Raw genomic sequence first — 27,446 nt, 5'->3', positions numbered from 1 at the left:
TGCCGGGGGGTAGGGGAGGCTGGGGGAAGGTCAATTGAGGAAAAAAAGGAGATATATGTACTACTGTTTGTAATACTTTAAACAATAAAAAAAGAAGAAGAAAAGGCACTAACTAGTCAGATGGCCAAATGTATACCTACCACCTCCATGCAGCGAGAGTAACTTTTTCTAATTCTCACGAAGTCATCCTATCAGCTTGTAGCAGCCAGCTCAGGACCATCAGCCTTGACCCCTTCTACTCTGCTGTCTGAGAAGTGCCTTGTGGCTCTGGTGACTTGAATAAAGGGCTTCTCTATGGGGCAGATCACATATACCTGGACCTGTTAGCCTGGGAAGGCTCAACGGCGCTTCCACTCTCCTCCCCTTTTCCTGGGCAAACATAGCGAAGGACTTCAGAGAAAAATAAACAGGATTGCTGAAAGGTTAAAATGCAGGAGGATGCATTTTGAAAATTAAATCCCTGTTACAGACACTACTGGCCTAACCCAGTCTCTGGATGGAACATTCCTGAGCCAGTGTCCACTCTTCTGGTCACTCAACATGGGCAGGGACAGGTCGGCAGGGTTGTATGACACACACAGGCTGGCTGCTGGCCGTGGGGAGAGTGGGATCTGTGCTCAGAGAGAGTGGATATGGCCCGGGCAGGCTGTGGTCGGCAAACTGTGGCTCTCGAGCCACATGGGGCTCTTTGGCCCCTTGAGTGTGGCTCTTCCTAAGCCTTAGGAGTACCCTAATTAAGTTAATAACAATGTACCTACCTATATACTTTAAGTTTAAAAAATTTGGCTCTCAAAAAAAATTTCAATCGTTGTACTGTTGATATTTGGCTCTGTTGACTAATGAGTTTGCCGACCACTGCCCTAAGGAATCAACAGCTACATCTCTTCAGCCTCGAGAATAACACCAATTCTTATATGAATTGAATAACCTTGCCTCCTTAACTCTCCACATTGGATTATATATCCCAGCTCTTTGACCCTAACTTTCATGTACACCTTTTCTGAGTTTAAAACCTCCTTTTAGGTGTGAAATAGTTTTATAAGCACTTTGGAGAGTGACTTGGTGAGCCATCATAGTTTATGCCTGTGTTGAATTCCTAATATCAGGAGCACCTTGCGAAGCATTTCCACAGTGATGAGTGCATGGCCCTCCAATAGGAATCCAAAACGGGGAAACACACAGGCCCTTCAGCAAGGAGGCTGGCTTTGTGGAGGAGTGACTCCCTCCAGCACCTCCCCAAATCCCCCCACCCATTCTTAAGGCCACCCGCACCAGGCAATGATCTGGTCAAGACTATGACTTTCAGAATAATACCCAGAGAGGGAAAACAAACAAGCCAACCAAAGATTCAATTAGATACTGACAAAATCATCAGGCTTGCTCTTTCCCAGGAATATTAAAGGTCCATGGAGCCATATGCCTTTGTTTTATGAAATATCCCTAATATGCCTGCTTCAGGTTGTGCAGAAAGCTTTGACTGAAGGAAGGTGAGAAACCAGAAGGGCTAGAAATAAAGAAGGAAAAAACATCTCCTGTGCTCACCAAGGAAACCTGCACCGAGGCCAGCAGCCCATTCCCTCCCCTTCTAAAGATGTGGATTAGTGATAGACGCTGAGGAAAGTGAGGCGTCACACGGTGTGACAGCAGAGCTCTGACCACACACCAGAAATCAGAAAGGCCTTGCACCCAGGCTGGCTCCCTTGGCATTCCAGTTCCCATTCCTTTAGAGAAAATTCCCGAGTGTTATTCCTGCCACATTAGAATTAATTGAACACTCATTTCTCATGCCCTCTCTGCATGCCAGGATATATTTCATTCATCTCGGGGACGTCAGGATATTCAAAGGAGGGTTAACTGCAGGAAAAGAAAGCAGACGCCACGACCCACACTGGCCAACACCACGGCCTGGTCTCCTGCATGCTCCGTGGATTTCTTCCCACCAGCGCGGTGCACACCAGGTGCGGCTGGGTATTTTCCTAGTTGTGAAAAAGATTGTCTTCCCAGCAGAGCAGGACCTATTTGATGAATGTGGCAGAGGGCTAAGGGGGAATCGGATTTTGATTGCCTTGATTGCAAGAATCCAGGCGTTTAGAAATGGCCTACATGGCTTAACCCCTTCTTATCTGTGCTACAATAAGTGATAGAACAACAAATCGGGCATCTACTCTGACACAAAGAACAAAATAAAATAGGTGTTTTTCTCATTGTGTTTGATCACATTTATTGTCACTCTTTAAAAATTATTTTATCACATAAATAATTACTTAATATATTTCAGCAAAAGAAAAGATTCAAGCAATATAGAAGTACTAGAGGCCTGGTGCACAAAGTCATGCACCAGTGGGGTCCCTCGGCCTGGCCTGCGGGATTGGGCTGAAACTAGCTCTCTGACATCCCCTGAGAGGTCTTGGATTGCGAGAGGGCACAGGCCAAGCCAAGGGACCCCACCAGTGCATGATCAGGGCCAGGAGGAACGAGGGAGGTTGGCCAGCCAGGGAGGGACACGGAAGGGCTCCAGGGCGTGTCCGGTCCATCTTACTCAGCCCCAATTGGCCAGAACCCAGCAGCAAGCTAACCTACCAGTCAAAGCATCTGCCCCCTGGTGGTCAGTGCACGTCATAGTGAGTGGTTGAGCGGCCTTAGCGTATTGTTAGCATATTACGCTTTGATTGGTTGAATGGCCAACTGGACACTTAGCATATTAGGCTTTTATTATATAGGATAGAGAGTAAAATGGACGTCCATTTTTACACCTCTCACACTCTCATTTTTCTCCTCTAACATAACCAAGTTGGTGTATGCTTCTGGCCACTTTCCTTTATATTGAGGTGAATAACGGATTTTTCCTAAACATCTTTCTGCTTGTTGCTTTTTCACTTAACATTGTTTAGGTCCTTCCATGTTAGTATATATTATTGTCTTTACTGACTGCATTCTTGTGATTTGACATAGAAAATTATAGTTGTATTGTCATGGCTCAAAAGAACTTTGAAAAAGAAGTGTGTGATTCGTCTAGTTTTCTAGTAACTCTTTGAAAAATTAATGGCAGTTTGCAGAGCCATGCTTAAATTGCTAGTCACTGAAAAAAAAATGCTCCACCAAATGAACCATAGGGCTCACTGCTTCCAGAGGCCGCCTGGCATGGACCCTGCCTGAAATCTGGCTGGTCTTGGGGGGGTGCTGCCTGGGTAAGCAACTCTTGGCAATACCTCCTTGAAACTGATGAAGTTCAAATAATTTCCAATCCTGACAATGCTCTACATATAACCTGTGCTTCCCCACAACCCTGTGAGTCCTTAACACCAAGAGGAGGTTGTTGGGGGGAGGAAGGGAGAATGAATACAAGAAATAGAAGAGCACCACTGATTGGTTTGGCTGATATTCCTGTCAGTCCTTACTTGCTTCCATAAATCCTGGGATGGTCAGGCAATCTTTCACTACATTGGGGGATTTGTGATTGGGTTACTCACCTTATTACAACATTGGCCTCTTTTTCCCCCTGTGAATTATTACTCTCTTGCTCTGAGCAAGTTAAAGATTCTTTAAGCTCTAAGGTGACCAACTTTCAGTTATTGTCACAGAATTGTGTGTTTTTTTTCCAGTGAGGAGTTTTATAGTATCTTCCTTTCCTTTTTAAGAAAGTAAAATGAGCCTGAAGTGTAAGAGAAAGAAAAACTAATTGCATCCTGTAACACCTCGGGATCCTACACTTTTAAATGAAAGTATATTTTAGTTTTGCCCTAGGAGCTAAAAGCATGGTCTTTTCACATCCGCTTCTAATGAATTAGCCCAACTCTTTTATCAACGCCATCAAAAGCTGTTGAGAATAGCAATAATATAGATGTTACAAAAGTTTGCATTGATTTAATGCCTGATATCAATCAACTTCTCACCATTCTATATCTCTTCCATTGCTCTTGCAGGCGTAGATAGCCTTAAGATCCTTACTCTCCAGAACCTTCTCTAAAGAGGGGAGTGGCATCCACTGGAGAGTCTAATATTCCACAGCTACTGGGTTTGAACAAATCAAAAGCTAGAATGGGTAATGTTACCATAAAAAAAATCCTTCCTACAAGGAAATGCCAAAACTCGAGTGGCCATGGCACTTCAAGATGGCCTTATTTATAGAACCTCCTGTTTCTTGTCTCTTGCTCTGCACTGCGGTTCCTCCAGGTCCATGGTCCATGGTCATGGCGGGGCCACACAGAGGAGCAGCACAGGCTCCTCTCCACATTCCACTCTTTCAAGTAACTTTTCCAGGGCTATGCAGTCAGGCCAATTATCTTAGAAACAAGCAATTGTAACCACATTCACAGCTCCCTAAAAGGGTGAGTGCATTCCAGTAACAATTTCTCATGAAAGAAAACAGTAATTGAAGGATTGGCAAGGCTATTACAATAGACCAAGACCTCTAGAAAGACATTTAACAGCCCATGTGCATGCCTACACACACATACACACACATGCATACACATACACACATACACACATACGCACACACATACACACACATATACACACACATACACACACACAGGTTCACCTGCTTTACCACCAGAGGAATTTTCCCTTTTTATCCAAACCTATTAACAGTTTCTGGGGGGAAAATATAGGCAATAGGAAGCAAAATAGATGAAGCTATGGCCAGCATTCTGGGTCCTGGTCATGTATTGCTACTTAATCTCTTTACTTTTTTGTCTCTTGCTTATATATTGCTGAAAGTTAAGTCTCAACATAAAATATTTGCAAAGCATTACCTCTGAAATAATACATGTAGAAGTGATTTAATAAAGGTAAACTGTTTGCCCTAGCCAGTTGGGCTCAGTGGATAGAGCATCGGCCTGCGGACTGAAGGGTCTGGGACTCAATTCCGTCAAGGTCGCATACCTCAGTTGCAGGCTCCTGGCCCTAGTCAGGGGCGTGCAGGAGGCAACCAATTGCCTCTATCTTCCATTCTCTCTAAAATCAATGGGGAAAAAATGTCCTCAGGTGAGGATTAAAAATAAACAAATAAGAAAGGTATAATTGTTCTATCAACCTAAGGTAAATTTAGTCCCTTCCAGAGCCTAATTCACTCTTTATCCATTGAGTCCAAGACCAGTTCAATCCAGAAATGGTGCCTTGAGCAACCAAACCATTCTACTTATCTCAATATATTGCCAATATATTGCTCTAATCAATAACAGCCCCCAGACCTCAATATGGACCGAATACCATGCACACTAACACGCACATGCAGCCTACATGCACATTTTCAAGTCCATACACACAATGCTTTGGCTCTAATTGTCCAAAGGCTATTTTACTAGGACCTGGTGGTAAAGTCGTTGAGGGTGAGAGTCTACTTATCTTAGGATTCCCCACAACACAAGACTATAAGACTTTGTACATCATCAGAGTCAGTAACCAGCTATTGAATTGATTAACTATCAAACAGTTAGGATAGTTTTTCAGATAGTGGACCTTTGAAATGTCACATAAACATGGTTAAAAATACTGTCCAAAAACGTTTGCTTTTGTCCAAAGAAAAGACATATGTTTCTTTATTTTATTTGCATGTACTAATATATTTCTTTCCTTTGAACAAAAGTATATGTTTGTTGAATACATTCATATACAAACATGCACGCATTTATATTTGGGCAGCAGGACCATTTGGTTCTGGAAAATAGGACAAACCACTGTGAAAGAGAAAGGGGTTGTCTGACCTTGCTGCTTTGTCTTTCATGCATTCAGCCAGAGTATTGGGCCAGAGGGGAGACAAAAGGTAATTGAGCTGGGATTGGGGGAAGCATTTTGTAAGTGAATAAAAGGCCATAGTGCCGAGTTCAGTGGCCAAGGGGGTTTCCAACCCCATCTCCAGAGAATCTGGAGTGAACCTAAATTGAAAGGCTTTCTTTCTCAACATGCATAACATGCTAGGTTTAATATTTGCCTCTTGCCTGCATGGGTAACACCGGTTTTCAGTTTGGACCACAGAGCCCAGCCCCAATTTCCTGGGCTTCCTACACAGCTGAGTGGTGACAGAGCGCCACCTACTGGCACCAGGTGTGAGGAGCGCCCCTCGTGTCTGGGTCATTTTATCAATAGGGCTTTTGGAATCTGGCTACTCAAAGTTAGGATCCAAAGAAAAAATGTTGAACTGCATACCCTGTCAACCCCTTTCATAACTTCCCACCCCCAAATATGCTTTGGAAGAAAATGCAGAGGAAAAGAAATGGAAGCATACCCTTAGAAAAGCAGGGAATGGCAGGATTTGGTTTGTCTGGGGAAGGGGAGAGAATAGGGCTGGCTTTGCTTCTGGAGGCCAGGCTTTAGAAAAGGCTTAAACCCATGCTGGGCACCATCCCCTCCACCTCAGTCAGCTCGGCCAGCTAATGAGATTACTAGTTCACCGAGGGCTCAGGAGCCACTTGCAACAAAGGGACAGTGGGACAGGGCTGCAGGCAGGTCCGGCCAGGAGCTGCAGACAGATGCTTTCTCTCCCAAGTGTAACAAAAGCTCCCCTTTCCTCTCTGTCCCAGACTTCTGGACTGACGGACAGCCCTGGTGTCACCCAGAACCAGCAGCAGCCTACCAGTCCCCATAAGGTGTCTCTCCACACAGGGACCTATTTTCAGACCCCAAAGAGTCTGATCCTCACTACCTTCCTTGGTTTCTGACCCAGGGTGGGGCTGCCCCACCACTGGCAGACACCCCTTCCTTCCTACCCACTGCAGCTCCGTTACGAAGTCTTCACTTTCAAGGATTCCAAGGAACACAGAATTCTCCATTTCAACGGGCTGGCATCAGCAAAGCCAACATATACTACAAGACCCAAATTGGGAACAACTGCTTCGCTATCAAGGGAATGAATAGTACAACAGATCCTTCCTCTGGGTTTCTGAGATGTGACTGTCAAATGGGAACCCAGTTATTCACTTACACAGATAAAGCATAAAGCACAGAGGCATCAGATTTGCAAGTGGGACTGGAGCAAGGCTGTTTCACCACATCTCAGGCTGTGCCTCCTCAGGCAGGGCTGAAGCCAGCCCACATCAGCCAGCCTGCTCCTCAGCAAAATCCCTATGAACCAGTCCTGGAGGTTGGCACATGTTTGACACCACTAATCTGGGGCAGCCATCTCAAAAAGATGAGAATCTTTTTATGGAGAACTGAAACACACACATTTTGAAAGAATATAATAACTCTTTTGCTGAAAATGAGACAAGGGACCCTGCATTAGATTTTTCCCAGGTTGTCTTCATTTTCTCAAGTACTCTTTAATAAAAATAATCCTAAGAAAGAAATCAAAGAAACACACTACTGATGTATTTTTTCAGCCTTACCAAACTTAGCAGAAGGGACTAATTGGTTGGGCTTATGTTTTAAATTGGGTTATAAGTTATAACCCAAGAACAATTTCAGTGTAAAATCATCAAGCAGAGATTATGCTTAGAATGGTGGTTACTACATAAAGTTCTAGTATAACATTAAAAAAGTGAAAACTGCTTATTCTTTATATGACACTGTGTCCCTTCCTCCTTTCAACAACTCTGAAACATGTAAGATCCTTTTTTAATAAATGAAGCTACCCTATTGTAGATTCACTAAGTGAAGCAAACCTAGGTGTTGATGTGTGTGTAGTGCTCTTGCTGAAATGGGAAGTGGGGCCAGCAGGGAAGAGGGAGATGTGTCCAGATGTGTATGTGTCCATATGTGTTCTTGTGTTGCCCACACCTCTTTTGTTAAAGCATCCACTCCTCCTGGAGAGAAAGACTTCCTTTTCCTTCCTGTTTCATGTTCAGGTCCCTAACACAGTGCTCCATGGAGAACAAGTACTCAGCAAGGTCTGTTTCACCGACTTGGCCCTGCCCTGGTTTTTAAGCAAATCAATACTTAAGGGTGAAGCATAAAAACAATGCTGCTGGCTCAGCAGACACTTAAATGGCCATCTCAGGATCAGGACCAGGTCCCTCAAGGGCAAGCCCAGACCACCTGTGTTCTCTTGGCTCCTATTTGGGACCTCCAGGGAGGTCTCTCCTGTGGCCCCAGAGTCCCCTCCACCACCACCACCACCACCACTTCTCATTGTTGGCCTTGTCATAGGTGGGCTCCTGCTCTGGGCCCTGGGCCTAGATCAGGGGTGGGCAATCTTTTTGTGAGTGCATGCCAAAACCAGCAAAATCTCTGACTCAACATTCTTCCACATGCCAACCCTAATTTTTTGAGAACATGTTACGCCTACTTGATATCTCTTAAGGTGTACATGTGTGAAGAACCTTGAAGAAATAATAAAATTCATTCGAGCGACAAAAACACAGTATATGATGATGAAAAATACATTTATTTTTTAATGTATACATGTACACTGATAATCCGACAGAAAACTTTATGACTCTGTTTGATATTATCAGTGGGACTTTTGCTGCTGCATCACTGATGACAGAGATTTTACATCAGGTTGATATTTCGTGACCTTCAGAGATATGCATAAGCTACTACTTTCATCCGTCAGGCTACTCCTATTATGAGACTTAACAAAATTCATCACTGAGAACAAAGATTCACAAGCGTATGTGGATGAAACCAAAACACTGGCCGGATCTAGGAAAGCAGGGAGAGTTAAGGCAGAGGCATAGAAATTGCTCTTCCCCTCTCTCATCAATCCATGTCTATGGTCTTTAAGATAACTTGTTATGTAAAATTATTTATTTATCTAAGATGCACCTACACTGAATTTATCTGAAAAATAAAAAAGTCGATATTAAGAAAAAATTGTAAGTGGAAGATTATAAGAGAGGGTTTCACGTGCCAGCAAAAGTTACTGGCGTGCCATGTTTGGCACGCGTGCCAGGGGTTGCCCACCCCTAGATTCTGGCCAGAAATTCCTGCCTATATCTCCATCTCACCTGAGCACAAAGTCTTATGTTGAGTTCCTGGATCGCTGAGCTCTGTTCCTGAATGATGATCAACCATCTGCTTGCCTGGACGGCCAAACACTGAATGTCATTGTCTCTTTCATTCAGCTCTTGGCCACTTTCGTCTCACCTTGGTCTCCATGTGTGTAAATGATTTGCTTATTTTAATTGGTAATGCTATGGTTCTTTGTACATCTTTGTTACATGCCCAAATGCCAGGCACATAAAAGACATACATGTACAATAAATGTAGACAAACAAATAAACTAATAAATGGATGATACTAGTATTACCCCATTGACAGCACCCCTTGAGCACCCCTCATCCCTAATAGGTGCACAGTATGCCTGGTCCCAGGGTCTCCTGCCCCTGTTTTCCTCCTGTAGATACAAATCTAGAGATAAGTTAGTGTTCCAAGTCTTCCCACCCAGAGCCTACAGGCAGGTATGGAGCCAGGATCTCAATCTTTCAGAAATACCATCCAGTCGTGAGAAGACAGCCAGACCTCTGGTGAGTCCCCCAGTTGTGGCAGATGTGATGAGAGACAGGTGCAGATGTGGCATCCCCTAAGACCTACCATTTTATTTAACCAACACCTACAGAGTACTTACTACTTTGTACAGACATTCACTTAATCCTTATAATAGTTCTATGGTTATCATTGCACTTGATCCACGAGATAACTGAGACAGTAATGCTAAGTTACCTGCCCAAGGTCACACATTGGCAGGGCTGGGCGCTGAACTTCAGCGGGCTGGCACCAGAGCCCATGTTATTATGTTCTATGCTATACTGACTCTCTATTCTGTAACCACCCTTGTGCTATTCTAGTCTTCCTATCAAGAAAGAAGACAACGATAATTTAACATAAGCCAAATTATGAGACAACTCAAACTAACACCAAATGTGAGACTAGTCTATCCATCTATTCTCTGCCCTCAACAAAATACTATTTAATTTAAAAATGGGACTAGGCCACAACAGTCTTTCAGCTGAGAGGTCAGACTAAGGCAGTGGGGATGCAGAGGAAGGGCAGGCTGGCTTTGAGAAATAGAACTGGAAAAATGTGATGTCCAGCTGGTGGAGGAGTTAAGAGAAAAAGCAGAGCCTAGGACGGCCCCAAAGCCTGAGTACTGTTGTGTGGGTGAATGACAGCATGTTTAATAAAATTAGGAATGTAAGGATAAGAGTAGGTTTGAAAGGAAAGGAGTAGAGGTGATGACTTACTTTTGTATGGGCTAAGAAACACATAGATGATTAAGACATGCTTTTCCCGAGAAGCACAAACAATGGAAAAATAGCACCTCTACAATATCACAAAAATAATTTGAAAACACTTTAGACCAGTGGTTCTCAACCTTCTGGCCCTTTAAATACAGTTCCTCATGTTGTGACCCAACCATAAAATTATTTTCGTTGCTACTTCATAACTGTAATGTTGCTACTGTTATGAATCATAATGTAAATATCTGATATTCAGGATGGTCTTAGGCGACCCCTGTGAAAGGGTCATTTGACCGCCAAAGGGGTCGTGATCCACAGGTTGAGAACCGCTGCTTTAGACCCATAAAATTTTTCATTTACCTAGAACTTGATTAATGTTCTGCCCACAATATCACCCAAATATTTCATTGAATGTACCCTACTGCACACATGCTCATGACTTCACATTTTCAAGTTTACACATGGGCATGATTTTCCCTTCAGTGTTAGGGTCATACTTCTGGCTGGGGTATTCTGGGAGACAGAGGCCCATCTGCACTCCAGATTCCTGCAAATCTCCACGGAGCCCCCAGGAGACCAGGCTGTGGCAAGGGAATGCCTGCCAGGCGGGCCCAGGTGTGGTAAGCATGTATAGACGTGGTCTGTACCTCACCCAGGATGGGTGGGGCCAGCTGGGCCCTGCTCAGGGGGATTCAGGACTGTGACCAAAAAAAATAATTTAAAACAGGAGAAGGAATCCAGAGTGAAGGAATCACGAGGTCTGATCTTAGAGCAATGCATGGGATGCTCCCTGGAGACCTCGGTTGGCAAGGAGGGGAAGTGACGAACGGTCCAGAAGCATCTGAAGCATCCTCAGGAGGGGCAATTCAGATAATCCCTTTCTTAGAAGAGACTTTTCAGGCCAGTGGTAACGAACTACACACCCACTTTCACATTTACATTTAGTCAGATTTCCACAGACTCACATCCAGTTCTCTGCAGTCATCCTCCCTCTTGCCTTCCCTACTCCAGCCTCCCAGGGAGCTCATGGGCTGTCTATACCTGCACTCCCATTATAAGCAACCATGTCCACTGCAATCTGTTGTCAGCAGGCCCGACGCTGTATTTACTCTAATGTCAATGCAGCCAGTCAGAAGCGTGTCTCTCATGAATATATCGAAGGCTAGAGTAACCAGCAAATAAAAATACAGAAAGCCAAGATTTGAATTTCAAATAAACCAGATTTTTTAGTATAAGTATGTTCCATGCAATACTTGAAAATACATACACTAAAAAAAATTATTTGTGGTTAATCTGAAATACAAATTTAACCAAGTACCCTATATTTTATCTGGGAACCCTGAGGAGTTCCAAATTGTTTAGATTTTGAAAGCTTGGGGCTGGAAAAAAAAAATCCCCTACAATGTATAAGTATCCACAAGAGAGGCCAAAATCCCGTGCACAAGTTTCGTGCACTGGGTCTTTAGTATATTAATAAATAAACTGCTGCTGACTATAATTTTATAAAGGACTGGGAAGTCAGATCCACTCAAACTCTGCCAGAATCTCCTCCTCTTCCAGTCTTCCTAATCTTAAGTAATGACACTACCAATCACCCAACTGGAAATTATGGGAACCATCCTACACCCTACCCTTGCCTTAGCCCCACACTCACTGGGCTACAAATCCACCTGCTAACTAGCTTTCAAATCCACCCCTCCCCTGCTGCACTGACCTAGCCTCTTGGCTGAAATACTGCCATCACTTTCTAAAGGGCTCTCCACTTCCACCTGACCCTGTAAAGGGAGCCTGAAGAGGGAGCCTAAAGGGCTCTCCACTTCCACCTGACCCTGTAAAGGGAGCCTGAAGAGGCAGACTCATCTAGAATCCAAATCTAAAGGGGTCACTTTGCTTAAAGCTGTTTAACAACTAACTCCTTGCTCTGAGGTCCAGGCTGTCTGTGGGACACGCAGGAGCAGGTTCTACAGCCTCAGAGAGTTGCCTGTACATGTCTCTGCTCAACTCTGCATTCGGTGATACCTTGAAACTGGCCAAGGGGAACATTTACACCATGGAAAATGGGCAAGAACTACAAATCAAGGCTGTGTTTTTCTTAAACAGGTGAGCTGATTGTTGAACACTCACCCGCCCACCTGGTTCTGCCTGGGTCAATGAGGAGGCATTCAGGTACAAGAAAAGGAAAATGCAGCCAAGGACAGATAAATCACCCGAGATTCTCAAAACATGGTCCCAAAATGTCAACACTGCCGTCCTCTGGGAACTTGTTAAAAATAGAGACTCTTGGACTGCCTTAGACCTGAATCAGAAATGCAAAGGTTGGGCCCCGAGATCTGTGTTTAAACAAGTGCTCAGCTGAATCTGATGCCTGCTGATGTTTGAAAGGTAGTGACTTCACCCGGAGCTCAAAAACTAGCTTTCATATATTTAACCGGAATGCTTGTTCAAATGCAGATTCTGATGCAGCAGGTCTGGAGTGGGGCTGTAGTGTCTGCATTTGTAACAAGCTCCCTGGTGACACTAGTACTGCTAGTTCAACAACCACATTTTTAAGTAGCAAGAGCTCAAACCACAAGACACTTGTAATTAATTTAACAAGATGACGAGAAGCTGGCAGTTCAGGATTGCTTCTGTGCCTCCGTGACACAGTCATGCACCCTTTCTCTCTATCCACCCAAGTGGTGCTAATGAATTTTAACAGCTGGCTAGGGTGGGGGCACCTGCTGGTTTGTATCATTTTGATTTGCTGCAGTCGCCAATTTGCCTGGTGTAAATACTTCCACAATAGTTCGTTTTCACCTTCCCATGTGATGCTCACTGGTCTGAAAAATTCCCCAAAATTTAACAATCAGATCTCACAAGCCTGTATGAGCTGGCTCAAGTACACCGCTGGCTATGGGGCAGAGATCCCAGGGTAAAGGGAGGAACACTGCTGGTGGAGGACAGTGCACCGAGTATGGGAGTCCTCAGCTTTACAGAATCATGGCAAGTCACTAATGTGTGTGTATGTGGGTGTGTGTGTTTTAATCCTCACATGAGGATATGCTTTCATTGATTTTTAGAGAAACATCAATATGAGAGAAAAACATCCATCTGTTGCCTCCCATATGTGCCCCAGCTGGGGATTGAACCCGCAACCTAAGTATATGCCCCAACTGAGAATCAAACCCACGATCTTTTGATGTATGGACGACGCTCCAACCAACTGAGCCACCTGACCAGGGCAAGTAAGCAATATTTTATCAAAGGCCTATTGGTAAATAGCAAACCTTATTAATGGTGTAAATCATTCTAGACAGTTGAGGGCTATCCTGTGTTTGGAAATTCTGAATTGCTTTATGAAGGGCTGAGGTGTAAAAAAAAAACCTATGGGAAGTAAATACGATTCATAAATTAATCTACAATACAAATGCTGTGTACCAGGTGCAATGCTACAGTGAATAAGACATCTAGAATCCCTTTCTTTAAAAGGATTCCATCTAGAAGCAGCGCTGACACTCCAATTAAAAATGAGGTGCTCAATGTGCAAGTACAGCCATCATGTAAAGAAAACACAACATATACAAAGCCCAAGAATTTGAGCTCCATGAGGGCAGGAATGTTTGTCCATTATGCTCACAGCTGTACTTCAGCACCTCCCGTTGCCTGGCATATAATGCTGAATGGTTACTTGTTGGAAAAGAATGAAAATAAGCCACTGTTCCCCAAGCATCAGTGTCAGCCTTCAGAGCAGAGAGGGCCTGGGAACTGAGAAATACGCAGGGGATGAGCAGGCCGGGACACCCTGGAGCCACAAAGCCAGGAAATGGTGTCTGCTGCCCTGGGAGCCTCTGCAATTAGTTCAAGAAGAAATGCCATCAAATTGATAGTAAGTTCTAAATAGGACAGATGTTTAGAGGCAAGAAACACCCAGAGCGTAGGGGGCTCTGAGTGCCCTGGTTACTGGCACTTCCCCTAATTCACAAGAAATCTGCTGGCAGCGGAGTCATTTGGCCCTCAGCCCTCAGTGTGTAGTTCTCTGGGTTAATACTTCCTTCTATGAGAGTGTTTCTTTCCTTTTAATGTTTAACTTTTTGCTCTCCTAGTCTCAGGAGCTAATCCCAAATGTTTATGTTCTCACACACTTTTAGTCTGCGTAGGCTGCCACAACAAAATTCCCTACACTGGGTGGTTGAAACAACAGGAATCTACTTTCTCACCGTTTGGAGGCTGGAAGTTCAAGACCAAGAAGCCAGCTGGGCTGATGTATGATGAGGGCTCTCCTCGTGGGTTGCAGGTGGCTGACCTTTTGCTGTGTGCTCACATGGTCTTGTGTGTGTGTGTGTGTGTAAGAGAGCAAGCTCTCCGGTGTCTCTTATTACAAGAACACCAATTCTACTGGATGGAAAAAAAACCATTCTTAGCATCTTATTTAACTGTAATTACTTCCTTAGGGGCCCCAATACTTGGGTTAGGGCTTCAATATATGAATTTAGAAGTAAACGTGATTCAATCCACAGCACATACCCTTTGTACAATTTAAGCTAGCTGGGGAAAAAAGTAAAAAGATCTCAAATCTAAACCTGAGAACGAATAATGAGCTCTGAAAAGTATAGGTGAGGTGGACTGAAAGCACACACACACACCCACAAAGAGGAAACTCGTGGGCTAATAGAAGCCTCTGTCAGCAAGAAATTCCACTCCACTGAGATTCTAGGGAAACTAAGCACTTCTTTAAATTGATGATACTTTAAGTGAGCCATTCACAAGTCTTCCCCCTAACTTTAAGAAACAGGTTAGGCAAAGATTCCAAACGATTTGAGTGACATGCAAGGTAAATAACGTTAGATACTTTGAGGAGGTGAGAACTCAAGCCTCCTTCCCTCGCTGGGCATTGAAAGTCTCTGCACAAGCTGCCAGGGGCCAGGAAAGGAGGCCACCAGCTCCTCTTCCCTGCTGGGGCCGAAGACCTTCTCCACACACCCCAGTCTACCGGAATTTAAAATGATCACAATGACAGTACAAATCACCTTTTCCTTATTCTGCCCCCATCCTTTATTAAAGGAACTATAATCTCCACAAAAGGTGTCTGTCTGCTCCCTGCAGAACTATTTCTGTGTGTTCCTGGAGCATAACTTAAACCCAGACTTCTCCCTTTAACAGAACGCCTTATGGCAGCGGTTCTCAACCTGTGGGTCGCGACCCCTTTGGCGGCCGAACGACCCTTTCACAGGGGTCGCCTAAGACCATCCTGCATATCAGATATTTACATTACGATTCATAACAGTAGCAGCATTACAGTTATGAAGTAGCAACGAAAATAATTTTATGGTTGGGTCACAACATGAGGAACTGTATTTAAAGGGCCAGAAGGTTGAGAACCACTGCCTTATGGTGAAATGCTAATGAGACACCCCCCCCAACCCCCACCCACCCAGGGGCCAGGGCACTTCAAATGCCCCCCTGTATCTTCCAGAACCTTCCCCACCCACCTCGCTGCTTTTGAACCTGCCCACGCTGGCATTCGCTGGGGCTGGGCTGGGGCTGCCATTCTGCAGCCCCCGGGACTGGGAGAGACATGGTCCCCACCTGGTCTCTGGGAGGCACTAGCCAGGGCTCGCTCAGTGAGTGCTGTCCGACAGCAAGCTGGGGTGTCTTCATTCTTGCTGCCCTAAACGTGGCTCCTTCCTCAAAGGCTGCTTGTTCTTTCTAGTTCACAGGAGACTGACCAGGCCAACTCTGCTCAGGTGAGGGGAATATCACCTGAGTCCAGCTGACTTTCTTCCTACCCAGAGGATCCGCAAATAAAGCCTTGGGGAGGAGCCGCTTGGGGAACTGAGCTGACAGAAGAGAGTTGTTTTGAAAACAAGTTCACAATAGAGACAGAGAATGCATTTCCGAAATGTCAGAAGGAGGACTCCAAAAATGTACTCCTTCATAAAAGCAACAAGAACACTAGCAAAACTGGTCAACCGTAACTTTCCAGGACTTTGGAAATCAACCAAAGGCTTCCGACAATCCAAGAAGCATTATTCAAAGACAAAACCAAAAACCCAGCCAACTCTCATTGCAAACAGCAGGCTTCGTGGCATTTTAACTTGCTCCATTTGCATCCCACTCTCCCAGATCTGCGGTAGCTTTGAAAACCACCAGCAGCCTAGCAGCCTTCGTGGGTGGAAATGGATTCAGAGCTTCCCAGAAGCCCCATTCCCAAAGAACTGTCACATCTGACCTGCCTGGAAGTCCCCGGGAAAGTGCTGTCCCTAGGGCTGGCCTTTATTTCATCTGACTCACCGCTCACTCCTCCCCAGGTGTTTGTAAAAACAAAACAGGGCCATTGTTTAAAACTGCAGCTGCCCAAGGCCGCAATACCAGTTGGCACAAACAATGGACAGTCTAAACGATTTAAAAGGAACATGAGGGGAATGACGTATGCACAGAGGGCTTTACATCATTCAGGTGGATTCCTGGAGGTCCGGGAAGCCCCACACATAGGCCTGTGTGTTCACCAGAAAGACCTGAAAGGGCCTCATCTCTCCTTCTGGCTGACCTTCCCCTCTGCATAAGCAGGATGTAGGGGCTACGGCAGGATTGTAAACTGCTGAGCAATGAAGGTTCACCTGTAATCTGCTTCCTATTGCTGATGTCACACATTACTGAGTGGCTTCACAAAATAAATTTATTTTCTTATATTTCTGGAAATCAGAAGTTGGCAATGGGTGTCCCTGGGCTAAAACAAAGTGTTGGCAGAGCTCTGTTCTTTCTGGAGGTTCTAGGGAGAATCTACTTCCTTTCCTTTCCCATCTTCGAGTGGCTGCCCACATTCCTTGCTCAGGACCCCATATCAACCTGGCCTCTGGGTCCATGGTCACGACTTCTGATTATGACTTTCCTGCCTCTCTCCTTTCCTTTGTAAGGACCTTTAAGGAAACAGTATGAAAACTGTACACCAACAAATGACCTAGATGAAATGAGCCTACTGCTAGAAAAACAGAAACAACCAAAACTGACTCAAGAATAAATGTAAAATGACAAATCTATGACTAGTAAAAGCTTTAGATTGTAAAGGAAGATTGTAAAGAAAGAAATAAAACTATCTCTGTAAAGGAAGATTATCAAGGAAAAAGTAAGACTCTCTACTCACATACAACATGATCTTACAGGTAGAAAATCCACAAAATACTATTTCACAGCTTATGAACCATTTCAGCAAGGTAACAGGATATAAGATCAACATTAAAAAAATCAATCTTAAAAACACTAGCAAGGAACGATCCAAAAATGAAATTGAGAAAAATATTTCATTCACGATAGCATCCAAAAAAAGGATAAAATACTTAGGAATACATTCAACAACAAAAAATACAAGACCTGTACATTGAAAACTATAAAACAAGCAGAAATGGGGAATGACTGCTAATGAGTACGAAGTTTCTTTGGGGGCTTATGAAAATGTTCTGGAATTAGATAGTGGTGATGACTCCACAACTTTTTGAAATACTATAAACCACTACAGTGTACACCATTCAAGGGTGAATTTGTGGTATGTTAATTATATCTCAATAAATTAGCTACTTTTAAAATAGCGGCGAAAAAAGCAGGAAGAACCATACTCACTCTATATACCTATGAAATGACAAGGGGCTCTTACATAAGAATAGACTGGGTACTTTTTGAAAATGTTCTCAAGAACAGAGATATAGAAAAAGACCAGAATCTACATTTTTAATGTATTTTCAAGCAATTTTTATGCACACTGCTGTAAGAGGGCAATTTATATAGAGAGAATATAAAATGCAAAAGACACAGTCCTGCCCTCAGGGAGGTTGTAAAGCAATGCTGGGTAATGTGCCCCCAGTACTGGGATGCCCTGTGATTACATTAGTCTTGGCCTCTGGAGTCACCTGGGGCCATTTAAGCAAAGATCAAGCTGGGAGCTTAGACAGTTTAATTATCCTTACAGAAGAAGGCCTTACTCATTATTGTCAAAAACTTACTGTGTCACAAGGAACTCTATCCCCAAGACAATAATTCATACTTGCTTCCCAGTATCTGGCCTCTCTGCATCACTGTAATTGTTGGGGAGAAAGGCTATTATCAGAATAGGAGGATTAAAAAACTTCACTGAGCCCTAACCGGTTTGGCTCAGCGGATAGAGCGTCAGCCTGCGGACTCAAGGGTCCCAGGTTTGATTCTGGTCAAGTTCATGTACCTTGGTTGCGGGCACATCCTCAGTGGGGAGTGTGCAGGAGGCAGCTGATCAATGTTTCTCTCTCATCAATGTTTCTAACTCTCTATCCTTCTCCCTTCTTCTCTGTAAAAATCAATAAAATATATTTTTTTAAAAAGAATCAGGAGATCATGCAGTTATTATTTAAAAAATAAAAATTAAAAACTTCACTGAAAATTCAGAAGTGACGTCTTCTGCAGCCTTTTCTCCTTGTTTATCTTTTCTCTGCAAGTTTTTGGAATCTTATGATGCTTCATATGTGCCCAAAACACTGAACATGTCAGCTGCAAGGGCAAGACATAGGCCAGTGATGGCGAACCTATGACACGTGTGTCAGAGGTGACACTCGAACTCATTTTTTTGGTTGATTTTTCTTTGTTAAATGGCATTTAAATATATAAAATAAACATTAAAAATATAAGTCTTTGTTTTACTATGGTTGCATATATCAAAAAATTTCTATATGTGACATGGCACCAGAGTTAAGTTAGGGTTTTTCAAAATGCTGACACGCCGAGCTCAAACGGTTCGCCATCACTGACATAGGCCCTTCTTTAGGTACAGAATCAACCAGGTAAGAGCCAATTTGTAAAGGGAAATCTGAGAGTTTCTAGCATCTACATATCAATGAGGGTAAAGAAAGTATATCTTTTTCTTTTTTTAAGATATTTTATTGATTTTTAGAAATAGAGGAAGGAAGAGAGAAACATCAATGTGAGAGAGAAACTTAGATCAGCTGCCTCCTGCACACCCCCACCAAGGATTGAGCAGGTAACTTGGTTATCTGCCATGACCAGGAATCAAACCAGCCACCTTTCAGTGCTCAGGATGAGGCCCAATCAACTGAGCCTCCCCAGCCAAGACATCAAATGCCTAATGTTTAAAGACATAAAAAGAGAACATTTTTCCAGAGTTAAACTGACACCTCCTTAAATGGAAAACTCTTATTTCCCCATTTCCAAAAGATGCTTCCTCTGTTTCAGCCTCCCCAACGTATAAAACGTAAGTATAAATACTATATTAGTTCATGGTACCAAATAAGAATGTTCCCAGAATGCAAACCCCTTCCACCTGCAGAGGCTGAGTCCATGAGGGAGAAGGTACCTTGTATTACAGGAGAGATGGACCATGTACCACAGGGTACAGTGCGATGAGCATTAGATTTGGATTCTGTGATCCTGAATTTAAATTCTGAGTAGTACTGGCTTACTGAGTATTTATTGGCTACATAAAATTGCAAATTTCTCCTCATAGTCCTGGGCCTCCATTGCCTCCTCTTTAAAATGGGGATCCTCTAAAGATTATTCTGATGATAACAGGATTAGCGGGTGCTGTGATGCAGCCCTCAGATCTACCCCTTCCCAGGAAGACTGAAGCACTCCTTCATTCTCTCATCTGCTGAGAGCTGGGGACTCCCAGCTCACTTGAAGTTCCCACTCCAGAGAGTGTCCCAGTGGTTCTCAACCTTCCTAATGCCGCGACCCTTTAATGCAGTTCCTCATGTTGTGATGACCCCCAACCATAAAATTATTTTTGTTGCTACTTCATAACTGTAATTTGCTACTGTTATGAGTCGTAATGTAAATATCTGACATGCAGGATGTATTTTCAGGGGTCGCGACCCACAGGTTGAGAACCGCTGGTAGGTTGAAGAAAGCTGCCCTGGCCCAAAGACAAACCTCCAGGGTGGAGGGAGTGAGCTATTTGCATCCAATTGGGAGAGACTGCATTAAAGTCCAAGGCCCTGCCCCAACTCCCCACAGCCAGCCCAGCTACAGAGCTTGTGGAGGATTGGGGGGATCAGTTTTTGTCCTAACTGCATTTCAGCCCAGCTCCTCTCTCTTCTCAGGCTTGCTTCCTTCCTTCCTTCCTTCCTTCCTTCCTTCCTTCCTTCCTTCCCTCCCACCATTAACTTGCCTGCTTGTAAATCTCAGAGTCAACCTACAGGAATCCTGCAAGAAAGGAGATTATGTAAATGAATTGCACTTTGCAAACTGTAAAGTACTACTCAAATGTTTTATGTGGTAATACCAGCCTGGGGTGCATTAAGAAGTAAATTGGGCCTTGCCAATTTACTGGTAAATACTGCTTAGTGGTCGAGCATCGACCTATGAACCAGGAGGTCATGGTTCAATTCCTGGTCAGGGCACATGCCCGGATTGCAGGCTCGAACACCATGAGGGGGTGTGCAGGAGGCAGCCTATCAGTGATTCTGTCTCATTATTGATGTTTCTATCTCTCTCATCCTCTTCCTCTCTGAAACAATAAAAATATTTTTTTAAAGAAGTTAATTGTAGCAAAACAGCTGCAGTGTATTTCAAAAGCTAAGGAACCAAACTCCCCTTCTCTTTACCACCCCTCATACCAACACTTTCCTCAAACTGTTACTGCCCTAACTTGCTAGTTATTATCTACACTAATAAAAGAGAAACATGCAAATTGGTGTCACACCACTACCCTTCCCATTGGCTAATCAGGGCGATATGCAAATTAACTGCCAGCCAAGATGGCGGCCGCCAGCCAGGCAGCTTGAAGCGAACATGAGGCTTGCTTGCTTCAGTGACAAGGACTCCAACGTTCCCCGCCTACCGCTGCTGGCCTCTGAGCTTGCAGTTTGAAACATTGTTACAAATATAGAAGCTAAACAAAACCCCAGAAACCTGCTTTCAGCCAGCCAGGATCTCAGAGCTGGAGTTGAAACAGTGTTTCGATTATAGAACCCAAACAAACCAGATACCTGCTTTCAGCAGCCGAGGCCTAAGAGTTGGAGCCAAGCCTCAGAGCTAAAGCAGGCCCAGAATAAAAAGAAAAAAGAAAAAAAGGAGCGGTTGGGAGCTTCAGTCACCCGCCAGCCTGAAAACAGCCCTCAGCCCCACACCCAGACTGGCCAGGCACCCCAGTGGGGACACCCACCCTGAAGGGTGTGTGACCAGCTGCAAACAGCCATCATCCCCTCACCCAGGCTGGCCAGGCACCCCAGTGGGGACCCCCACCCTGATCCAGGACACCCTTCAGGGCAAATCAGCCGGCCCCCACCCGTGCACCAGGCCTCTATCCTATATAGTAAAAGGGTAATATGCCTCCCGGCACCGGGATCAGCATGACAGGGGGCAGCGCCCAAACCCCCTGATCGTCCTGTGGCTCTGTGTGTGACAGGGGGCGGGGCCACAACCTCCCTATCCGCCCTGCTCTGTTCGTGACAAGAGAAGGCACCCCAAGCCCCTGATCAGCCCTGCTCTGTGCCTGATAGGGGGGGAGCTCCCCAACCCACTGATCGCCCTGCGTCTCTGTGTGTGACAGGGTGCAGCGCCCCAACCCCCTGATTGGTCCTGCTCTGTGTGTGACAGGGTGCAGCGCCCCAACCCCCCCCCCCATGGGCCCTGCTCTGTGTGTGACGTGGTAGAGCCATAACCTCCCCATCGGCCCTGCCCTGAGTGTGACAGTGGCGGCGCCCTAACCCCCTGATCGGCCCTGCTCTGTGGGTAATAGATGGCGGTGCCCCAACAGCCCCCCACGGGCCCTGCTCTGTGTGTGACGGGTTAGAGCCATAACCTCCCCATCGGCCCTGCCCTCAGTGTGACAATGTGCGGCGCCCCAACCCCATGATCCACCCTGCTCTGTGTGTGACAGAGGGGAGCTCCCCAACACCCTGATGGGCCCTGCTCTGTGCGTGACAGGGTACGGAGCCCCAACCCCCCTGATGGGCCCTGCTCTGTGAGTGACAGGGGGCAGCGCCCCAACCCCCCAATCGGCTGTATCCTGAGCGTGACTAGGGGTGGCATCGCAACCTCCCGATCCTCCCTGCTCTGTGCATGACAGGGGGTGGCGCCCCAACTCCCCAATCAGCCCTGCTCTGAGCCCGACCAGGAGCTGCACCTAGGGATTGGGCCTGCCCTCTGCCACCCGGGAGCAGGCCTAAGCCAGCAGGTCGTTATCTCCCGAGGGGTCCCAGACTGCGAGAGGGCACAGGCCGGGCTGAGGGACCCCCCCCCACCCCCCTGAGTGCACAAATTTTTGTGCACCGGGCCCTTAGTCTTATATAATAAAGAGCTAATATGCTAATTAGACAGGGCGGTGGAACACAACCTTCCAGAATGACCAGTGGGCGGGGCTGTGGGGCCGCAGAGCAGCCAGGGCCATGAGGCCCAAGGCAGCCGGGTCCGTGAGGACTGAACCCAATGCACAAAATTCATGCATCGGGCTTCTAGTTATTAATAACTGGAAAGAAGCAAAAGGAGGCCAAACATTATAAGCATGATCACCTGGGTAGCTTCAACAGGAAGCTGCAACTTTACACTCCCCAGGGAATCACCAGTCCATTCCCTGCAGATCACTGGGGAAGGGGTCCAACAAAAAAGGAAGAAGGGAGCATGTGCAGGGAAGTCGGGGTGCCATAGGGAAAGTGTTTGCCTATCAGTCTAACCCAGTGGTCGGCAAACTCATTAGTCAACAGAGCCAAATATTAACAGTACAACGACTGAAATTTCTTTTGAGAGCCAAATTTTTTAAACTTAAAGTATATAGGTAGGTACATTGTTATTAACTTAATTAGGGTACTCCTAAGGCTTAGGAAGAGCCACACTCAAGGGGCCAAAGAGCCGCATGTGGCTTGTGAGCCGCAGTTTGCCGACCACTGGTCTAACCTAAAGAACAAAGATCTTTGGCTAGGAGGGTGGACCCCAGTGCAAGCACACAAATCCTGAAGGCTTAATTGGTTATGCTCCTAGTTATAACCCCAAGACAAGAGTTCTCGCTCTCTTGTTCCTCTTGCTTTATTCCAGCTTCCTTGCACCAGCTTGCTCTGTGAGCTATGTGGCCCTAGACGCCCTGTGGCCCGTGGCCATGTGGATTCCACATGCAATGAACTGCAGCTGGGAACACAGCTGGGAACACAACCTAAGCTAGCCAGATGCTGGACTGGACTGTGCTCTAATATGGAGGGGAGACTCCGGGCAATGGCTTTCATTCTAGCCCTACTGAAGACAAAATGGGACTTTTTCTGTTGTGCAATGGAGGGAGGGAGGATCTTGAAGGGGAGCTACCTTACTGTTACATCTTTAATAAAGCTTTCCATGATACCTTATCCTCCCATGGGGGCCTCAGGACATTCTTGTTCCCGTGGCATCCCAAGAAGCCTACTTCCACCAGTGACAGGTGGGTACACAGAGTGCACCCCACCTATAACAAAATCACCAAGCAGGGTGCACAAACATCCCAGATGCATGCATCAGCTGCTAAAAGCTCCAAGAGCAGAGTGGGCTACTATAAGCACCTCTTCCTTCATGACAGTCTCCAGGGCTGCTGCCACCACTGCTGTACTTTTGTTACTAGTATTTGAGGTCCTTGGATTCCCCAAGATGGAAATCAGAGAAATTTCTGACAGATTTTATTAAGCTTATGCTCGAGCACAAGGGAGACAGCACAGAGGAAAGGAAAGTGCTCTGCACTGACTCAGGGCTGGCTCTGTTTGGCTGCTTCTATGAGCTGAAGTTTTCCATTTCAGGGGCAGGTGATTTCTTTTTCCAGCTGCTTTGCCTGGTAACTATATTTGTGCCTGTGCTGTGGGGGCAAGATGGCATTACTGCCATGCTAGAAAGGTCATAGAGTGGTCAAACCTTGATCAACTGCCCATGTGGATCAGTAGTTTCAGCATCTGCAGGGAAGCAGGCAGTTAGCAGGGAGATAAAATCACTACCTCTGCGTTTTTGAGTAGAGGGTGGAAGCGTGGTGACATTCTTGCGGTCAGCTTATCTGGCATTTCTTCTGGCCACCTGGTCTCAACTTGGCTTCCTGGCCACCCAGTATTTCTCCATTTCCAGGCCCAAGTCCCCATGCTGTCTCACTTTTATTTACCAGCACCTTTATAACCCCTGCCCAGCCTCTTCAGCATTGTCCCACCATCTCTGCAGGACAGGGCTCCTATGGGACAGCTCACCTATCTTCCTCCCACAGCCCAAGGAAGAACTTTTAAGCTCCTTTCCTTCTCTTGGGTCCTTGGCAGAGGGAGCTCCCAAAGAGCAACGCGCCCTGGGTCTTGGTGTAAACTTGGGCATGGGGTTTTTCTCTTACCCTTTCCCAGGCTAGGAAGCATCTTGGAGCCTCCTCCTCTCCCTCCTCCTGGACCAGGATGGCAGCTTCTAAGATATTCGCGATAACAGCTTCTCCCTACTCCGGAAGTCTTCCTTCCTCATTCCCCTTTTAGTCAGCCACATTCCCCATAGGATTCAAAGCACAAGTTCAACTCTGGTTGTTGTTGGTTTCTTTTAGGTTTGTGTAGTTCCCTGTCATGATGAGGAAGCTCTCAGGAGATAGAGGCAGAGTGGATGGTGTCGGAGAAAGCAGCAGCATGAACAAAGATGTGAAGAGAGAAGGGGCGTACCTTGTGCTGCAGACTGAAGATGACTGCTGAGGGAACGTGGAGAGGAGAGGCTGAAAAAGGAGGGTGGTCAGATTGTCCAGGTACTTAAAGGCCAGTCCAAGGAGTTTAGAATTTGCCCCACAGTCCAGCAGTTGCCAAACTGATGCCCCATGGAACTAATCCCACAAGACCCATTGGACACACACAAACACACACACACACACACACACCACACACACCACACACACACACACACACACACACCACACACAACACACACACACACACACACACACACACGAGTGGGGACAATGGAAGTATTTGATAGCCAAATGCCTGTGGGAAATGGGAACCACCATAACAAATATCGTCTGGAGCATATTTGAGGCTCACAGTAGTCCACAGTGAAAACCTCCACCCTTAACTAATTTATTTTATTTTGCTCACCCAAGTGCTTTCAACTCTACAAAACCTTCACTTTGGTTAAAGGCAGTTAACCATTCTGTGAGAACAAGCTTCGGGGGATGCAGCTGTAAGTTAAGCCTTAGTAACTGAAAATGTTTGAAAGTGTAAAGTGACATACTCAACTAATACAAGTGGAAAATTAATTTGAAGTTAAGCAGGTTTTGGTGAAGAGAAGGAAGAGAGAAAGATCGATAGAGGTTTGGCAGAAATCAAAATAAAGGGATATATATCCAGGCTATGGGGGCTGTAGTGAGAATGGAAAAGAAAATTGGTAAAAATTGTTGTGAAGTTAGCAGAAATTGTTTACTGACTAAATTTAGAAAGACACCAAGGGAAAGAAAGGAGATAAGGTTTATCAGCTGGTTTTTGGTTAAAGGGGCAATTTCATGCTGAGAGAAATAGGACATCAAAAGGATAAAGGTAACGGATTTAATTGCAGATGTGGAAATTTTATTTCCATGTTATCTGGGAATCTCTTATTCTACTCTGTGTTTCCAAAGCTTGACCCATGGAAAGGTCTCAATTAATGGGAGTGAATACGTGAAAAGGCCTTTAATAGGAAAGATTAGTATACCACAAGGCCATTGTAATCAAAACAGCCTGGAAATGGCATGAGAATAGGCATATAGGTCAATGGAATAAAACAGAGAGTCCAGAAACAAACCCACAGCTTTATGGTCAGTTAATATTTGACAAATGAGGCAAGAGCATACAGTGGAATAAAGATAGTCTTAGTCTCTCCAATAAATGGTGCTGGGGAAATTAGACAGGTTTATGGGGAAAAATGAAACTGGACCACAAACTTACACCATATACAAGAATAAACTCAAAATGGATAAAAGTTTTAAAACCATAAGAATCCTAGAAGAAAACATAGACAATAAAATCTCTGACATCTTTCGTAGCAATATTTTTGCCAATATATCTCCTCAGGCAAGGGAAACAATAAACAAATGGGACTACATCAAACTGAAAAGTGTTTGCACAACAAAGGAAACCATCAACAAAATGAAAAGACAGCCCACAGAATGGAAAAACATATTCGTCAATGATACATCTGATAAGGAGTTAATATCCAATATTTGTCAAGAACTTATAAAACTCAACACCAAAAAAAAATACAATCCAGTTAAAAAATGTGCAAAGGATCTGAATAGACACTTCTTGCCGGAAGCCGGTCCACCCTTGCTGCTTGACACAGTCGCTGTAGGGAAGAAACATCTGCACAGCTTATTTTTCAAGGGACCTGGCATATATGGCATATGTTTGCTCCCCTTCTTAGCGCTATGTGTTTTAACCAGGACCACCTCCCTGAGAAAGGTTGTTTCCCCAGGTGGGGATTTTTCCCTGGAGTTAGGGATTAATAGGACTAAGAAAGGGAATAAATCAGTAAAACCTCTTAACTAAGTGTCAGGCGGGTAGTTAATCACCTTAACTACGAACAATCATGCTTAAGCTACATAATCTTTACTTAGGATAATCTCCTTCAGTTACTTCCTTGTAGCTTAACAGAATAGTAGAGTAGTGACCTTGGAATGGAGATAACAAACGCCCTAACCTTTGGAATAGAATGGATAGGATTAAAATAAAATGGTATAAATACAGATGTAACAGGAGAATAAATAGAGAACCTGGCTAGCACCTGGCTAGAGAACCTGGCTAGAGAACCTGGCTAGGCTGCTGATCAACTGAATGCTGTCTCCGTGTCATTCCTTCTTCGCCGAATCCGTCCACACCTTTGAGGACCCCTGGACCTGTTGAGGCTGGACCCCAATAACTTCTGCAAAGAGGACAAACAGATGGCCAATAGACATATAAAAAGATGCTCAGTCACTAATCATCAGATTAAAATTAAAACCACAATGAGATATCACCTCAGGCCTGCCAGAATGGCTATCATCAATACATCAACAAACAACAAGATGTTGCTCAGGATTTGGAGAAAAGTATTCCTTATTCACTGTTGGTGGGAATGCAGACTGGTGTAGCCACTATGGAAAACAGTACGAGTTTTCTCAAAAAAAAAAAAAATGGAACTGCCTTTGGACCCAGCATTCCCCCTTCTGGAAATATATCCTAAGAAATCTGAAACACTAATTCTAAAGAATATATGCACCCCTGTGTTCATTGTAGTGTTATTTACAATAGCCAAGATCTGGAAACAGCCAAGTGCCCATCAGTAAAAAAGTGGATAAAACAACTGTAGTGCATTTACACAAAAAAAGACGTCTCGGCCATGTCAAAAGAAAAAAGGAAACCTTAACTTTTTGCAACAGCATGGATGAACCTGGCG

The 27,446-nt window shown here is 44.9% G+C and overlaps 1 protein-coding gene across 1 annotated transcript in view; it reads left to right on the top strand.

Moving 5' to 3' along the window:
• The first annotated feature begins 12,111 nt into the window (after window positions 1–12,111).
• The window catches only part of LOC102423253 (terminal uridylyltransferase 7-like), a 41,079-nt gene continuing 25,744 nt past the window's right edge, over window positions 12,112–27,446 (top strand). The window contains 2 exon segments of the mRNA XM_023751733.1: window positions 12,112–12,224; window positions 16,227–16,354. Coding sequence (XP_023607501.1) covers window positions 12,112–12,224; window positions 16,227–16,354 — 241 coding nt within the window.

This window comes from Myotis lucifugus, unplaced genomic scaffold (genome assembly GCF_000147115.1).
Source record: "Myotis lucifugus unplaced genomic scaffold, Myoluc2.0 scaffold_24, whole genome shotgun sequence".
Lineage (NCBI taxonomy): Eukaryota > Metazoa > Chordata > Mammalia > Chiroptera > Vespertilionidae > Myotis > Myotis lucifugus.
The sequence above is the reverse complement of the archived record's forward strand: the minus strand, read 5'-3'. Positions and strand labels throughout refer to the sequence as shown.